This window comes from Gossypium arboreum, chromosome 7, assembly GCF_025698485.1.
Source record: "Gossypium arboreum isolate Shixiya-1 chromosome 7, ASM2569848v2, whole genome shotgun sequence".
Classification (NCBI taxonomy): Eukaryota; Viridiplantae; Streptophyta; class Magnoliopsida; order Malvales; family Malvaceae; genus Gossypium; species Gossypium arboreum.
Genome location: NC_069076.1, coordinates 4,180,851 through 4,199,698, shown reverse-complemented (window position 1 = coordinate 4,199,698; position 18,848 = coordinate 4,180,851). Strand labels below are relative to the sequence as shown.

The window sequence follows — 18,848 nt, the reverse complement described above, 5'->3', positions numbered from 1 at the left end:
ATGCATCCAACAGTTGTTGTCAAGATGATTCTATTGAAATAAACGCATACGAAAAACTAATTATCTATCCTCAATAATAAATCTGTTAAAAAATAAACAAAATTTCTAAATACAAAACTTACTAATAAATAAAAATAAACAAATTAACTTTTACAACAAAACATAAAAATAACACTAAACAAAATATATAATACTAACAAAATAATATTTTCTTTTTAAAATCTATTCTATTTAAAATAACAAAAAAAAAGTTACCTTTTCTTTCTTCCTCTTTTCTTTATTCTTTTCTCCCTCTTTTTTTCTGTAATTTTTTTTACTGGAAAAAGTTATTTATTCTTCTTTTCTTTTTTCTCTTCTCCCTCTCTTTTTCTGCAATTTTTGTTACTGCTGTGTGCCTTCGATGGCTTAAATAAAGGTTTGGGGGAGAGGGTGCCCTATGTGCCACGTCAGCAACTGGTGCCTCCTCTGACAGAGGCTTCACCAGTACCGCTTTTGGCACACCCTCCTCTTTTTTTAAAACAATTTATTTTTTTTAATACAGTTTATTTTTTTAACTAATTTGGTGACAGATGTCAGAGGGACAGGGTGGTTACACCTCTGCCAGAGGCGGCACCATCCTAAATGTACCATTTTAGTACATACTTTTGCCTTTGTATTATTTTAGTACTTTTTTTTATTTTTTTATATTAATTTGGTAAAAATCCCCCATGCATTGCTCCAAGTTAATACAATGACTCAACTTATTTGACCCTTTTCCCCCTTCATAGTCGATTACCAACAATTTTTAAAAAATAAAGAAACAAGAAGCCAACTCATTGGTTTCACGTAATTATTCACTCGAGCCAACTAGAAACTGACTCAAAATTCCTACATAAGAATCCAAGGCTTTCCTTTCTATTCCACTATATCGTTATTTACCAGCGGAGCCATGAAGTAAGGGTCGAGATTCGGTGGTAAAATCAAGCTTACTTATAATTTTCAGAAATAAGCTGGATCACTTGTTTGACAACCGACTCATCGCAGAGGATGGCTAACAAGCCTTGGTTAATAAATGCATACTCTTCCTCGGCTTGGATAAGGAGTTTCCTAAAGACGCGCACCAGATGTAGATCGCCATGTGACCTACTGGCATATCAGAGAGGATGCGGCGGGCTGACATTCGGGCCTTGTTCCTCCACCATTGCAACATTTGCTGAATCCTCACAATGTGGTGGGTTTTGGTGTACTTTCTAGGCCCTGCCGACATTTTACTAGAGAACCGTTCGCTTTTAGAATGAGAAAGAGTGGGAGAGGATTTTATAGAGAAAAAGAGATCATAAGAAAGTACCCTTATAGTTTGATATAATTACAAATTTGTATTTGTTGAACCAATTTCATGTTGCTCCTATTGTTTTACTATTTCAATTTTATCAAATAAGTTGGATTTTAACGGACAAATTATTATAACTTTCCTATGTTGTTTTTTTAATTATATTCAAATATGTACTACTTTATCTAATAATAATTGGATTAAATATTACTCAACAACATAATCTATTATAATATTCGGGTAATATTAAAACAATTTAATCAAATCAAATATTCTTATTTTAAATTTGTCTCTAGACTTAAAATTATTTAAATTATTAAAGCTATGTTAATTAGGTCATTTTATTATTAAAATTGTTAATTTAATTATTAAATGACTAGTTAAATTTTATGTGACATAATTTTAAATGAAATATCTAAAAGAAAATGAATAATGTAAATGTCTTAATTTTGAAGTTTCCAAAACTTTTGTAACGATAAAACTCCTTTTATTTTTAATTTAATTTTTAAAGTTATGCGTTTTTTTTATATTTTAAAATGAAATATTGATAATTGTAGGATGTAAGTATAGAGAATAGTTGAGAAATGTACCGTGCAAGTGACTTTATTAAAACTAGAGCTGTTATTGAGATTTTGCGGAGTTGGATCAATCTACTCAAAAAACAACCAATCAAACCTCCTTCCAAATAAATCCGTACTGACGGAAAGAGCTTAAAGACCAAAACCCCCAAGCTTCATACACCTTACTTTGCCTACAATTATCACTATATTTTATGAAAATCTGAAACCATAATCTCACACCACTGCACATTTTGTCCAAACATCGCTCTCTCAAATAATAGTAATGCTGCTAGCTGTCTTAGAATTTCCAGGATTCTCTTTTTAGAAGAGAGGTGTTGATAGTGGAACCTAAATTAACAACTAATACTCCATTATAATGATATAGATTTAGTGACCCTTTCACCACATTACAGAACAATGCCATCTTTTCTTTCTTCTCTCATTCTGTTTATTTATGTTTCCAATCTAAACTCATACAATTTGATTCAGTTAAGTCTATAACATTTGTTTTTCTAAAACCATTATCATACCCCTAAGAAAAAAATATTCGTCAAAGTTTGGTTGAAATACCATAAATGTATTTGTACTAAGAATCAGATTACATTTTAGTATTCTACTCAGAAAATGGGTAATTAATACCTTTATGTTAAATCAAAGAGCAAATTTATTCTTTCTGTTAAAAATTTCCTCAATTTGATGTGGATGATGGAATAGCGTACCATGTGTAATTCATGCACTACAACAAAACAGTGCTAAGACGACATTTATGGGGCGACACTTTCCTAACTATTAGGATAGACTGGCCAACATACACTTTGGCCAACTCTTTGTATAAGGGTTAGGACATGCATGCCTAAGGCAACGCTTAAATAAGAGTTGGCTTTGTCTAGTCCTAAGACGACACTTTTGGGGCTGACACTTTCCTAAGTGTTGGGATAGAGTTGCGAACATACGCTTTGGGCAACTTTTTGTATAAGGGTTGGGATATGTATGCTTAAGGCGACGCTTGAATAAGAGTTGGCTTTTGTATAGTCCTAAGACGACACTTTTGTGACGACACTTTCCTAAGTGTTGGGATAGAGTTGCAAACATACGCTTTGGGCAACTCTTTGTATAAGGGTTGGGATATGTATGCCTAAGGCAACACTTGAATAAGAGTTGGCTTTTGTGTAGTCCTAAGACGACACTTTTGTGGTGACACTTTCCTAAGTGTTGCGATAGACTACACTTTAGCCAACTCTTTGTATAAGGGTTGGGATATGTATGCCTAAGGCAACACTTGAATAAGAGTTGGCTTTTGTGTAGTCCTAAGATGCCACTTTTGAGGCAACACTTTCCTAAGTGTTGGGATAGACTATGCTTTAGCCAACTCTTTGTATAAGGGTTGAGATTTGGCCAACTCTTTGTATAAGGGTTGGGATATGTATGCCTAAGGCAACACTTGAATAAGAGTTGGCTTTTGTGTAGTCCTAAGACGACAGTTTTGGGGCGACACTTTCCTAAGTGTTGGGATAGGCTTGTCAAAATACGCTCTGACCAACTCTTTGTATAAAGGTGTAACGTCCCAAATTTCCTTAATTTCGGCTTTTTTTGAATGTGTAGCACCAAAATGGATTTGAAATATGAATATTCTTAAAATTTTACATCATCAGTTTGTGAATAATTATATATATTCAAATTAAAAAAAACTTAATAGCTTCGAGTGTGAATAAGGTTTTTAATAAAAATGCCGCAAAAAATCAATTTAGTTTTGGGTTTAAGGTTTAGTGTTTAGAGTTTAGGGATTAGGGATTATGGTTTATGGTTTAAGATTGTAGGGTTTTGTGTTTATGGATTTGGGGTTTAAGATTTTAGGATTTTGTGATTATGGGTTGGGTTTTAGGATTTTAGGGTTTTTTTAATATAAATGTTTCAAAATTTATGTTATATATATTTAAAATTTTAATCATAAATAAGATAAATATAAATTATTATTTTCAAATAATAAAATATCAAAATGGGATAAATCCCAAAAGCATACATGAACAATTGTTTAATGTGCAATTGAATATATGAACTTTAATTTGATCCAGTTCTTGTAAATTATTAACACAATTATTGATATAATATAATTTTATATTTATATATTGCATACATAAATATTTATATTTATTCAATATAAAAAAATTGATGTATTTATTTTTGAAAATGTATACGATTAAATCAAAATTAAAGTTTTAAGTATACATTTAAACTACAATTAGAATTTCATATTGAAAAAGAAATCTTTTCAACAATACGAGACCATGCCATACCCATTTATCAATTTAATTCCTAAAAGAGTTGATCATGGTAAATTTTAACTCAATATTTATTTTTAATCAATTTAATTCTTATTTTTGAACTAAATTTGACATTCGACTTTTTAAAAATGTTAAATATCAATTTTAACGGAAATTTAACTACAAAATTAATTTTTTAATGATATTGATGTGACAACCTATAAGGTAATCCACATGACATGATATTATTTGTTTTATATGTTAATTAAAAATTATAAAATTTTCAAAATATTTAAAAATTAAAAATTTAATATTTTAGTCCATATTTCGTAAAAGTTCAATATTTAAAATTTTTAAAAATAAAAAATATATGTTAAAAATGAAAAATAAAATAAAAGAAAAACTTTTCACTATACGGCGGCGCAGATTTATTTTCATCCCCTCCCCTAGATCTCCAATTTTCCTCAAATCCCCTTGCCTAAAATCCCTAAAATTTTCCCCAATCCTCTGCATCAAAGTGCTGCATCTCCGTCGACAGCCCTCTATTTCATCTCTGTAACGACCCGAAAGTTAGTAGTATTAAAAATCTAATTTTGTGACTTCGTTTTTGTAAATCGATGTCGTAAATATTTTTATTAAATATTTATGGAGTTATGTTGTAGGTGAATTGAATTTTGATTAGATAATTTCGATGCTTTAGTGCTCAATTTAAGTATAGGGACTAAATCATGTAAGTGGTAAAAGTATGGCTGTTATTAAATTAAAAGCTAAATTATAACTAAGAGATTTATCTAATAAACAAACCATTATAGTTTAATATATGTTATAAAATTTTAAAATTTTATGGGAATATAAAAATAGATAATAATAAAAAAAGAGGGTAAGAAAAACCGGGAAAGAAAAAAAAGAAAAGGGGAAGAACCTTTTTATTCTCCTCAACTTTCTCAAAATGCCGAAACCCTAGAGGAGAAAAGGGGGAAAGAAATTCTTGTAAGATTTTTGTCGAATGACAAAAAGGTTTTTTATTTGCCAGTTTAGATTATATGGTTTGTGAAAACACCCTTCTCTTAGTAGGAAGTCATCCACATAAAATACTGGTCCATTCTTGTACTGCAGGGTCTCTATTCTGCGTCATTTAAGGTTCCGGATGTTTATGGTGTTTTCCAGTTCAAGGTTGAGTACGAAAAGCTTGGGTATACAAGCTTATCCCTTTCAAAACGGGTATCGTATTTTGTTTCTCATGATTCTGGATACAATTTCTCCTTTGAGCCTTCTCTTACTAGTTATCTGGAAGAAACTTGCAATAGAAATAGTTCTCAAAAATCAGTATAGGAGAGTGACTGATAGTGATTTATGTAACTAATATTGTTTTTCGTAATTGCTTTTTAGGTTTATCACATCTCATGGAAATTTTTATTTTACAAATAAACTATCAAAACTTTGAATTTTGCGGATTCCAGTCAGGCCATATAGACACAATGAATATGAAAGATTCATACCAACTGCTTATCCCTACTACGGATCCAAGGGGGGCGCGGAGTGATCATCCCTTTAAGTCAGTACAGTAGTATTGCAAATGAAAGACAAATCGTGTCTTTTTCTTAAAATGAAAAAGAAAAAGTAGTAATTTATTATCTGAGTCCCAAATCCTTAAGATGAGTAAAATGCTTGTATATTTAGTAGTTGTTCAATGCAGGCACAGGTAAAATTGAACAATATTTTTACAACTAGCCTAATTTTAGTGATCTAATTATGGTTTTAGACCCTTTATTATGTTGAAATTTGGGATTCAGTTTTTCTAATTTGATTTGGCATAATTTAGTCTTTCTACTTTTACAATATTATTGGTAGGTTCAAATGGCTAACAGTACTCATTTAAAAAAGAAAACCCAGCTTTGAGATTCGGCTTAGACGAATTGAACACTATTTATTGGATTTTTTAAGAAAATAGGCAACTGGTAACGGTGTTTATCAATTTGAATTTACTAAATGGTGTACTCTAACGTTTTGGCCAACTATTGGTATAAGAATTGGTATTTACTGGTTTTGAACTACAGGTTTTCTCTCTCTGTCTCTGATCTCTATAGTTTAAAAAGATTTCAACTTGTTAATAAATTGTTAATAGATGATTAGAGCTGTGAACCGAATTTCAAGTTAATATATTAGTTTTAAAAAACTTCCATTTTTCTTATTTTTGGCATATAAGAGAATTTTTTTATGTAATAACTTCTGTGAAGCTAACATTATATTCTACTAATGGTGGTTTTTTATGCAAACCACACACCATCCACTCCGAGGTGGTGCAGTGCTTGCTGCTTCCTTCGTCGCCTGTTTCCTGTGGTGCTTCGGATCTGGGCTCTGGCTATTTGACGACCCGGCTGTTGGAGGTTCCAGGTCTTTGAACCGACCTCAAATTAAAGCTCAGGCTAGTTGAATTGCTGATCTGCTTCGCGAAACTGACGTTTCATATCTTTAAGTGTTTAAAATTCTAGTGAATTTGAAATTTTAGCTCAATTTTTAGTGTTTTCTCAATGCAGTGAAATCTGAAAGAAAATATTTGGACTTCTAAGTCTTTGACATTGTTATTGATTATATAAGCTTTATCTCTTCTTTTTTTTGAACAATTTGTATTTATTGGTTAAAGCTCCCACATAGTTGCTATTTGATTTAATTGCTGTTCGGTGTTCGCGAAATTGTTAAAAGGTAAAATTATACTCGTTTGAAAGAACGATTTAAATAGAGAGAGCATATATGATTCTATCATTTATGAAAAAGGTGAAAGTAAAATTATGCGTTTTATGTTAAATAACTGTAATTTTGATTTTTCAGAAATTTTTTATTTTTTTTCCCATAAACAAAAGCCAAATATAAAAAAAGTAACAAACAACGGAATATTAAATGATTAATTATGGATTTGAGATGCCAATCTTAGGTGTAAGCAAGTGATTATATTTCTTTTTTTTGGTGCAGGAATCTTAGGGATGAGGCAAATTCAGTTTCGCATGACCATTTGGAGCCCTTGGAACTTCATGCACAAGTTCTCTAATACAACCCTGCAGCATTTGAGTATGTTACCCTTGGTAAACAAAGTATTCTCGTTTCTCTTGTTCATCTTATCTGATGCCCCTAATAAATGGAAGACTAAAGGAATTGAGCCAATGCATGATAGTTCTTTTTGATATATGTAGATGGGGAAGTCCCTTTACAAAATTAGAGTGTGATTTCTGGAGAGATCACTGAATTATTTCATTAGCTTATTGAAGCCTTTGTAAAATTTTGCTTGAATGATGTCTAATAATGGTAGCGTTTACAGATATGTGGGCTGTTGGTGCTATATTAGCGGAGCTTTTTACTTCATCTCCTATTTTTATTGGTGAAAGGTGATTTATTATTTCTGAGTTTTTCTTTTTTTAATTTTGGTGGACAATGATGTAGATTAAGCCAACCCTTTTGTGCTGGCAATTATATCTTTTCTCACAGCATAAAAGCATACAAGAAATGCAAATACTTTGATTTGCAACATTTATTCCATAAAAGCATACAGGCATACAAGCATACAAGCCAATACTGTTTATGATCTCTCACTTCATGCATAGAGCTCATATTAACTTCTGTCAGATTTCAGAATATTTGAGTATATCAAATATGATTCTAAAAATATTCTATCCCTAACTTTAAGGCTGTACAGTATCCTTACAATTATTCTATTTCCTAGCGTAAAGTTACCTTAGTTAGGCTAACTATGTGTATAAATATGCATGTAATCTCTTGTGGAAAATATAATAAAAATATCCTGTTTTTCACATGGTATCGAGCACATTATTTAGCTCGATTTTTGGGATTTTTAGCCGATTTCTTTGCTTTTTTTTTCGACTCCCAACCGGTCCTCAAGTTTATAGAACTTGTTCGACACAACATGATTTGGAATCAAGACCAAGAACACTGGGAGGGCTCGAAATTTCGTAAACAACTCAAATTCAATGAGTGAGTTTGAGAATATCCAAGTAGCCTCTGAGCTAAATGGAAAAATTATCTGAAATGATCCCAATTGGTTCGTACCTTCTTGAGAGGAAGAGGAAAGTGAGTCACTTACTTGGGCTGGACCCTAAGTTTGATGCTTGGGATGAACAAGACTCTATGGTAATGTCTTGGTTATGGAACTCTATGATGCCAAAAATCGTTGATACATGCATGTTTCTTAGCACATCCAAAGAAATATGGGAAGGCGTGAAGCATACTTATTCTAAAGTTCGAGATCTTTGCTCAAATCTATGAAATCAAGACTAAGATTTCATCCACCAAGTAAGGAAGTCGATCAATCACGAGTATTCCAATCATTGCAAAGTTTGTGGCAAGAGATGGATCATTACCGAGGCATTCGGATGAAGTGCGGTGAAGATCAACATTCTGAAAAGGTTTGTTGAAAAGGATCAATTTATGATTTTCTTGTTGGATTTGAATGTTGAGTTTGATACGAAGAGTTCAAATACTTGTAAAGAGGAACTACCATCACTAAATGAAACAATTGCAATTGTTCGTCTTGAGAAAAGAAGAAGAGGAGTTATGGTGGAGAACAATCAAGTGGATAGTTCACCTTGGTTACTAATCTTTGTAAATGAGAGGAGATTTGGCCTAGAAGCCAACTAGTGAAGATAATAGACAGATAGAACGTACAAAGTCTTTTAACAAGGATTTTGTATGGTGCACCCTCTGCAAAAAGGCTCGTCACACTAAAGGCAGATCTTTGGAAACTCCATGGGAAGCCACAAACAACAAACAAAAATTTTTCAAAAAAGGTGGACAATTAAAGGGACAAGGACAAGCAAATACTGACTAAATGACTAGATAAAAAAAAAACAATTCTCGTGAATTACCTATTGAATTCAATAAAAAGAAATTGAGAAGTTAAAAAATTCTTTGGGATCGTTGGAAAAACTTAAGCAGTACTTGTAGTTTGGCCTTTTCGGTATATCCTCTCCTCAAAGTTCTAACGTCTCAAATCTGAGATACCAAAAGTTCTTGGGTCATTGACTTAGGAGCTACAGACCACATGACCCACTCCTCACAAAAATTTGTTTCATATACACCTTGTTCTAGTAGTAGAAAAATAACGATGGTGATGGTTACTGTGATCATAGTGGCGATCAAGGTGATATTGTTATAAACAAAAACCTTACTCTTAAAAATGTCTTACATGTTCCAAAATTATTTACTAATCTTTTATCCATTAAAAATTTACCAAAGACTCTAACTGTAAAGTGGTTTTCTATCACAATCGGTGTCTTTTTCAGGAACAGAATACGAGGAGGATGATTGGACATACTAAGGAAATAAATGGCCTATACTATCTTGAAGAAGTTAGTGTTCTGAATTTCTCACCTTTATCTCTCATATCCGAGTCTATTAAAACCAATAAAGACCAACTTTGGCTCTATCACCTTCGCCTTGGTCACCCATCGTTTAGAGTCCTTAAAATTATGTTTCCTTCACTATTCAAAGGATTAATTGTTGAAAAATTTCATTGTGATATTTGTGAACTTGCTAAACATAAACGTACCTCTTTTCCAGTAAGCAATAAAAGAACATCCACTCATTTTACTCTTGTTCATAGTGATGTTTGGGGGCCATCCACTATTTCAAATATTTTTGGAGCTCGGTGGTTTGTATCCTTTATTGATGATTGTACTCGTGTGTATTGGATTTTTCTTTTAAAACAAAAATATGATGTTAGGTCTGTCTTCCCAATTTTTTACAACATGATCAAAACACAATTTGGGGTCGAAATAAAAAGGTTTAGGTCAGACAAGGCCAATGATTATTTCAATCAATTCCTTTCAGCATATTTTCAAGAAAGATGTATTATACATGAGTCATCTTGTGTTAGTACACCCCAACAAAATGGTGTAGCCAAAAGAAAGAATGGTCACATTTTAGCCATTACAAGAGCCTTATTGTTCCAAAAAAACGTCCCTAAACAATATTAGGGGGAGGTTATTCTAACTGCAACTCATTTGTTAAATAGATTGCCTATAAAGGTCCTTGAATCTCAAAGTCCTATGCAAGTTTTAGCCAAATTTTTTTCTGATTTCAATACCTCCAGTAATCTTACTCCCAAAGTATTTGGCTGTGTTGCCTTTGTCCATGTTCATTCTCAAAATAGAGGGAAATTTGATTCACGGGCTGTCAAGTGTCTTTCTTGGATATTCTTCCACTCAAAAGGGATACAAGTGCTATCATCCAGCCACAAAATTTTTTGTATCGGTGATACTTTTCTTTGAACAAGAAAATTTCTTCACTAAATCCTTATCTTCAAGGGAGATCTTATTCACGAAGATAAGGATAAAGAATTCTTTCTTCTTGACATTCCACTCGTCCGACAACCAAACACTCTCATTCCACTCTAAACACTTCTATTAGGCTCTGTCCGACAATCAAACACTCTCACTCGGACTTTGCGCTACCCAACGCCTAACTTGAAACAATGACCCTATACAACTGGCCGAGCCTAGTACACCCAAATCACCAAGAGGAATTCAGGACACTACTCGTCTGCATTCTTGGTTTACTCAAGGAAGAAGGCACCGATGCAAGTTCAATCATCTTCTTCTCCTCGACGACTGAGGTAATCTTGAACCTACTTTGAATTCTAATACTACTGATTTAGATGATTTTCCCATTGCTATTAGAAAGGGACTAGAGCTTGTACAAAACATCCCTTGCACCTATTCATGTCTTACAAAAACTTGTCCCATAACCACAAAGCCTTTCTTACTAGCCTAAATTTTATTTCCATTCCTAAAACTGTATTCGAGGCATTAGAAGATAAGAATTGGAAAAATGCCATGAAGGTTGAAATGGAAGCTCTTGAAAAAAAAAAGACATGGGACTTAGTGAAATTACAGGAAGGAAAGAAACCGGTGGGATGTCGCTGGGTGTACACAGTGAAATATAAGTCAGATGGTTCTTTGGAGAGGTACAAAGCAAGATTAGTTGCTAAAGGGTATACTCAAATGTATGGGACAGACTATCTTGAGACATTTGCCCCTGTTGCAAAGATAAACACTGTAAGAGTGTTGTTGTCACTAGCTGCCAACCGAGGCTAGAAATTACAGCAATTTGACATCAAAAATGCCTTTTTACACGGTGAACTTGAAGAGGAAGTCTATATGGATGTTCCTCCAAGATTCGGTCCAAATCTGAGATGTGCGGTTTGCAGACTAAAAAGGCTATATATGGACTAAAAGCAGTCTCAGGGCTTGGTTTGGAAGATTTACCAAAGTGATGCTCAAGTTGGGATATAAGCAGTCAAGGAGATCATACTCGTTCAGTAAAACATTCATCTTGGGGAGTGACTGTTTTATTAGTCTATGTTGAAGATATTATTGTGATTGGTGATGATCTAGAAGGAATGGAGAAGTTAAAAAATGCTTAGTAAAAGAATTGAAGTCAAAGAGCTAGGTAAGTTAAAATATTTCCTTGGTATTGAAGTGGCACACTCTGGGAAGGAATATTCATATCTCAACAAAATACATAGTTGATTTGTTGACGAACAGCAAGTTAACGTAAACCAAGAAAGACACCCATAGAGGTGAACCACAGGCTCGGAGATGTATTAGAAGATACTGTTGAGTTGATAGAAGGTCATATCAAAAACTTGTGGGAAGCTTATTTACTTGTCCCATATCGGACCGGATATTGCCTATGCAATAGGTGTTGTAAGTCGGTTTATGCACAATCCTAATGAATCACATCTTAATGTTGTATATCGATTCTCTGAGACTTAAAAGGCACGCCGAGCAAAGGAATCTTATTTAAAAAGGAGAAAATTTAACCCTTGAAGCCTATCTTGATGCAGATTATGCGGGATCTATGGTTGATAGAAGATCAACCTCTGGTCTTACACTTTCTTAGGAGGCAACCTTGTGACTTGGAGGAGAAAAACAAAACGTTGTGGCTAGATCTAGTGCGAAGTTGAATTTAGGGCAATGGCTCTTGGAGTTTGTGAGTTGTTATGGCTAAAGATTATATTAGAAGACTTGAAGATCAAGTGGGAAGGTCCAATGAAGTTTATTGCGATAATAAGTCGCTATCAATATCGCACATAATCCGGTTCAACATGATCGAGCGAAGCACGTTGAGATGGACGGACATTTCATAAAGGAAAAAGCGGGCGGTGGCTTAATTTGCACTCCATTTGTGTCTCTTGATGAACAACTAGTAGATATATTTACCAAAGGATTGTGCAGGAAGTTGTTTGAGAAATTAGTAAGCAAGTCGAGAATGGATGATATCCACTTCCCGACTTGAGGGGAGTGTTAGATTTCGAATATTTGAATATATCAAATATGATTCTAAAAATATTCTATCCCTAACTTTAAAGGGCATGCAAGTATCCTACAATTATTACATTTACTAGCGTAAAGTTACCTTAGTTAGGCTAACTATGTGTATAAATATGTATGTAATCTCTTGTGGAAAATATAATAGAAAATATCCTGTTTTTCACAACTTCCAATGGATTGTTTTCTTCAAAAGTGTGTTCTCAGTCATTTTGATCTTAAAGGGAATACAAATCCATTTTAGGTTTTTGGTCCAGTTTATGCAGGATTGGTCATTACACAATCCCTAAAGAGATGAATGAAGTCTACAATTGGCTTACAACAATGTTGAGGCTCGAGGGATAACACTAAATATAGCCAAGAGTCGAGAAGCAATGGAGGTGAAAAGAGAGAAAACTGCATATGTTACAAGTAGGTAGTAAACAAAATGGATTGTTAGGGTATATGGTATACTTGGATCTGGATATATTTCACTACTTAGGGCTACCTTTGTAGAAATAAGAGATCAACAGAGTTTCTTGGAATTAAAGTTGCAGTTTCAAACTGTATTAGCTTTTTTGTAGTACAACATCAATATCAATGTACATCGCCTTAGGTACTTTTTTATTTGTTTACTTTTGTACATTGAGTTGAATGTTAGCGGTATACATTTCAGCTAAATGTTATTGTATTTTGATTGTTGGATCAATTTTTGTAGTGAATATTCAATCTTTATTTTAATTTTAATTTTATATTTTATATATTTTTAGTTGTATTTAAAGAAAAATTCCTATCATTATTCACTGTAAATATTTATAAAAATATATTAATATTGAAATAATAAAAATAGAAAAAAAATTACATTATACGTGTCTATCGCAAGTTATCTTAGACGGGTTTATCCTAACCTTTTTTAAAGGTTATCTTAGACACGATTTATCTCAACCTTTTTAAGGTTGCTTTAAAATCTTAACATTTCTCGAAACCAAATCTTGGATTCAAAGACAACAACCCCTCCCTCCCCACTTATAAACAGTAAAAATGAACAAAAATTTTAACAGAAATGACCAGTTTGCTTTTAGATCTAACCTACAGGGATTAATTTATCCATTTTTCTAGTGGCGCGTAAAATGCAATTCGACTACTTTTACTTAGTAAACATTGGCATAAATCGAAAGTGCACAAAAGATGACGTGAAGCCATCATGAGACAAGGGGACAAAGCATTTCCTTTTGCTAAATTCGATGTTAACATATTATAGATAAGACCAAGTCTATACTTGTACAACGTACAAAAAAGTCACTCAACATACATCATTAGGAAACAAAAATCGCCTACTTCACAGGAGAAAAAAATTGCAATCTCTTTTATCGACTTGGGAATCTGGAATTTTCAATCTTGGTCACATACAAAAAACGACCAGAAAAATTGAAGGGAAGATTTCAAAATTTTAGCAAGCTTCAACAGAAGAACAATTCCTTACCGAAGCAATCACCAGAAGCAATATACCTTCATCTACATGGACCTTCAGCCCACCACTCCCCACTACCTGTACTAGCACATATTTTGCAGTACACTTGTAATTATAAGCAATTAATGTATAAGACTAAAGTAGGCAAAAAAGTTAACATCAAAAGGTTCTTATACAAGATGCAAGAAAAGCAAATAGATGAACATAAACTAAAACAGGTATTATGTTTTATGCATAACTCATCAATACTACCAACAGTTCACAAGTTTGATTACTCTAACAGAGGCTGTAAAACTTATTTAGGAGAAGAAGACTTCAACACTGATAAAAGATTAGCAGTACTCATGGTGAGCACAAGAATTGGTCAATGAATTACCTGACAACAAGAAATCTCCTAATATAATTAGTGATTTGAAGTAATCATCACCATCATTCTGTGATTCTACGCTTTTTGGACATTTTAATATGATTATCGTAGCTCATGGGAGTTGCTCCCTCATCAACAGTGTTATCCCCAAGCCATTCTCTATCTCTACTCTTCATAGAACTCCTATAGGATTATACAACATTTAAATTAAAACTTTCGCAAGTTGAAATACAGAAAGGTTGCTATATAAAACTTTTGAGTTTACTAAAAGACCTATCAAATTCTGAATCTTCCTCCAAATGTCTATTCAACCAACGAATGCTTCCTGTGTTAGTTGATATCAGAGATCCAATGATATGAAGTATTTCCTCATCAAAACTGCAATAAAAGAATCAGTGTAAAAAACCATGTGATGAACATGTCATTAACCACCGCACATTCCCTTTCTCCGAGGGAAAAATAAAAACACAAGAAATCAGAACTTCAAATAAGTTGTAAATCTCCAATACATATCAACTTGACTTGATGAACCACAATGAAGCATTATTGAGTGGAAAAGCATGCAGAACCGAGGGATAAAGAAGCAACAAGATTATATGATCCACTGGTTCGTAATGGATTAAAATTTAAACAAAGGAAATCACAGAAGTACGGAGGCAAGATATCAATAGGCATAATGAAAATCTAGATTATAAATATATATATTATCAATAAGCAGGGCAAATAAACTTCTCCACAATCTCAATTTACAATTTTAGATGGTAGAAGAAAATAACCCTAGTAACCATAAAGAATACCATTTCTCTCCAGCTTACAATTAACAGGATGGTAACCAGAACAGTACAACAATGAAAAACATATTCCATTCCTAAAATTAAAAGGATAGTTTCTTTTGAAAGGAAATTGTCACCTCTTGACTAAAAATCGGATCATGGTTCCAACCTTTATGACATGTCGCTTGTGAGATTTGCTGGCAAATAGTTCCTCTTTGTCTTTCTATGATACAATAAGACACTAAAGTTACTACAGTAATACATGTAGTCTCTTCCATATACACATACCCAACACACAAAGAAAATAAAAAAATTAAGAACAAGGTAGAAAATTGTTACGGTTCTATATTTAAATTCTCCATGAATGTTTTCAGCTGTTATGATGGCAGACGAGAAACCGAGAACAATAACATGAATAGATTCTTGAGAAAGCTTCACTACCTTCCCCTCTGAATGTGGCAAAGAAAATTACTTTAGACAACATCTTAGGCATGCAGATCCATAAATACATACCGCCAGTGTGATATCCACTACAAGAAAAAAAAAACTAAATAAATAACCTGAAATATCATGAAAAAATGGTACCTAAGAGCATATCTGGCTTTGGTGAAAAAAGTAGGAGATTTGCTTTTAGTCTAAGACCAAAATAAGGATGAACACCAGAAAGAATTTTCGCCTGTTTATCCAGAATATTGACATCATAGGCCAATAAAACACCATCAAATGTTTCATTAAACCTGCAAGAACAGAATCACTTCATATTATAACAGGACAAAAGGAAGCAAATATTCGCACATCATTTCATTCTTATAATCAGCATTACAAGTGAAGTGCATCATTACAAAACCTATTGATTTAGTATTGATCCCAACGGAGTCAAAAGAATCACGCTACTAGATCCAGACATTGCAGTTAAATTCAGCCTGTTTAAAAGCTTATATTCTCAACAGTAATAAACTTCTCCATTTGTTTAAAAAGAGCCACAGTATCATTAGCTTCATCATCAGAAGTTAAATTTTCAGCTAAACTAGAAAACAGACCAAACTAAATTAAGGTATACTTTATTTAAATCAAAAGCAATATCAACACAAAACAGCTTTTGGTGAAGAAAAAATAATAAACAAAAACAGGAGTTTTGAGTTATATGAAAAATTAAATTTAAGTGAAAGTAAAAGAACTAACTTGAATAGCAAAGAGCCAAGCTCACGGAGAATCGACTGAGACACGTTCCTACTCTTTGATGGGTGTAAATACATCAACAAATTAGCATCTGCTACGCTTAATCCTTCCATTTGAAGCTGCAATAAATATCCAAAATTAATAGCAAGTCAGAGTTTCAAATAGCGGTGATGCAGCCGCTAATTCACAGTGGCGACCGCAAATCCGCTATTGACACTAAACTGATAGCTTTAAAAAAAATTCTCCTTCTCAACGAAGTAAACAGACGGAATAACGAGCAGTAGGATAGAAAACCAAAAATAAAATATAGCAGCAGAGACAGAGATCAGATAATTAAAAATCTCTTTACTCAAAGTCTTCAAATTAGGTTTACATTCGCAAATAGGCAGCTGAAATCTTCTCCTTCTTCGTTGAAATCGGAGTTCTGGAGGGGATTTCAAGGCTGAAATTGGCAGCCTTCGAGTCTTGGTTGTAAATCGGACCTCTACGCTTCGTCGGTCACCGTTTCTAGTAGAATAGTGGTGTTCGAGGGGAGTTTGAATCGGCCGAATATGCGAGTTAAGAGAACTTTAATTTTTTTTTCTGTCTGTTTGTAAAATGGCAAAATAAGTTTATGACAAAATAAGTAATATTATCCTTATTAACAAATTTTTACTTTTGTCATTATTATTATTGTACTATTTTATATATTACTTATTTATTTATCAGTTTACTATTAAGTTTCTTTTTTATTTATTCTTATTATTATTCTTATTTATTTTCATTTTATCTTTTATTATTTTTACTTATTATTTTCCTTTTAAGTTACATAGCTTGATTGTTTTATTTCTTTTATTTTTGTCATTCATACTACTCATTTATTATTATTCGGTTATGCTTGTTAATATCATGATTTATTTCTTTTTGTTTTTACAAATTTGTGTTATATTATTCTTTACCCGATAAAAATAATTCTTTCATAAAAGTAATATTTCGTATTTGAAAATTTAAGAAAATCGTGCTCTAACTTACTGGATTTTGACTTTTTTCATTTAACCTAAATAACAGAATATTTTTTTAAAATTACAATACGAGTTTTGAATAAAATGCTTATTCTCGGAGATTCGAGGTGTTGTGCCCTAACTTACTGGATATGACATCCTGTTACCTCGAGATAAGATTTTTTTTTGTAAATAAAGGCAATATTCAGTATTTAGAAGTTCAAAAATCGTGTCCTAACTTACTGGGTTTCTATTTTTCTCGTCTACCCTAAATAACTGAATATCCTTTAAAAAAATGTTAAAATACACGAATTTTAAATAAAAGGCAAGCTTGTTCTCAAAGGTTCAGGATATCGTGTCCTAACTTACTGGATGTGACATTTTATTACTTTGAGACAAGATGGTCTTTAATATTCATTTCAATCTATTCAAGTGTTTTTTTTAAAAAGGGATCGTATTTTAAATTCTTTCAAGTTTTCAAAATTTCGACACTAAGACACAAATTAATCAACTAGGTACCAATTTTGGGCGTATCGAGGGTGCTAATCCTTCCTCGTATGTAACCGACTCCCAGACCTATTTTTCTGGTTTTCGTAGGTCAAAATCCTTGTTTTGATAAATCAAACTGTTTATTAAAATAATCACTTTTCGAGGTGACCCGATCCCACCTCAGCAAAAATATGATTGGTGGCAACTCTCAAGTTTTTCGTTTTTATTTTCAAAATCCAAGTCGACCGCCGTTTTTTCAAAAAATACAGAATCGAGGTATCAAGAAGCAGCAAGATTATATAATCCACTGGTTCGTAATGGATTAAAAATTAAACAAAGGAAATCACAAACGTACGGAGGCAAGATATCAATAGGCATAATGAAAATCTAGATTATAAATATATATATTATCAATAAGCAGGACAAATAAACTTCTCCACAATCTCAATTTACAATTTTAGATGGTAGAAGAAAATAACCCTAGTAACCATAAAGAATACCATTTCTCTCCAGCTTACAATTAACTATTGATGGTAACCAGAATAGTACAACAATGAAAAACATATTCCATTCCTAAAATTAAAAGGATAGTTTCTTTTGAAAGGAAATCGTCACCTCTTGACTAAAAATCGGATCATGGTTCCAACCTTTATGACATGTCGCTCGAGTTATATGAAAAATTAAATTTAAGTGAAAGTAAAAGAACTAACTTGAATAGCAAAGAGCCAAGCTCACGGAGAATCGACTGAGACACGTTCCTACTCTTTGATGGGTGTAAATACACCACCAAATTAGCATCTGCTACGCTTAATCCTTCCATTTGAAGCTGCAATAAATATCCAAAATTAATAGCAAGTCTAAGTTTCAAATAGCGGTGATGCAGCCGCTAATTCGCAGTGGCGACCTCAAATCCACTATTGCCACTAAACAGATAGCTTTAACAAAAAATTCTTCTTCTCAATGATGTAAACAGATGGAATAACGAGCAGTAGATATAGAAAAAAAAATAAAATATAGCAGCAGAGACAGAGATCAGACAATTAAAAATTTCTGTACTCAAAATCTTCAAATTAGGTTTAGGGTTTGAAAAACTACCTTAATAAATTTCACTTTTATATCTTGTGTGTTTCTGTCTTTCATG

The 18,848-nt window shown here is 32.7% G+C and overlaps 1 protein-coding gene and 1 long non-coding RNA gene across 9 annotated transcripts; one reads left to right on the top strand and one right to left on the bottom strand.

Moving 5' to 3' along the window:
* Positions 1-4,982: 4,982 nt before the first annotated feature.
* On the top strand, positions 4,983-13,189 carry LOC128295486 (uncharacterized). 6 transcript variants are annotated; one of them, XR_008285928.1, is made up of 6 exons: positions 4,983-5,120; positions 5,247-5,351; positions 5,520-5,685; positions 6,437-6,833; positions 7,101-7,510; positions 12,727-13,189. It is a non-coding gene; the product is annotated as an uncharacterized LOC128295486 (long non-coding RNA). The 6 variants fall into 6 exon arrangements; XR_008285927.1 differs by lacking the exon at positions 5,520-5,685; XR_008285924.1 differs by having other exon boundaries at positions 5,520-6,833; positions 12,736-13,189.
* Positions 13,190-13,673: 484 nt separating this feature from the next.
* On the bottom strand, positions 13,674-16,873 carry LOC108450459 (uncharacterized). 3 transcript variants are annotated; one of them, XR_008285481.1, is made up of 9 exons: positions 16,612-16,873; positions 16,242-16,357; positions 15,645-15,796; positions 15,399-15,508; positions 15,197-15,282; positions 14,560-14,664; positions 14,296-14,469; positions 13,932-13,997; positions 13,674-13,831 (listed from the first exon to the last, which is right to left on the bottom strand). XR_008285481.1 is itself a non-coding variant. In XM_053030417.1 (7 exons), exons 2-7 carry the CDS (start codon positions 16,349-16,351, stop codon positions 14,349-14,351), a joined length of 684 nt encoding a protein of 227 aa, XP_052886377.1. In that variant the 5' UTR covers positions 16,352-16,357; positions 16,612-16,873; the 3' UTR covers positions 14,292-14,348. The 3 variants fall into 3 exon arrangements, 1 of the variants encoding a protein (XP_052886377.1); XR_008285480.1 differs by having other exon boundaries at positions 13,674-13,997; XM_053030417.1 differs by lacking the exons at positions 13,674-13,831; positions 13,932-13,997 and having other exon boundaries at positions 14,292-14,469.
* Positions 16,874-18,848: the final 1,975 nt, after the last annotated feature.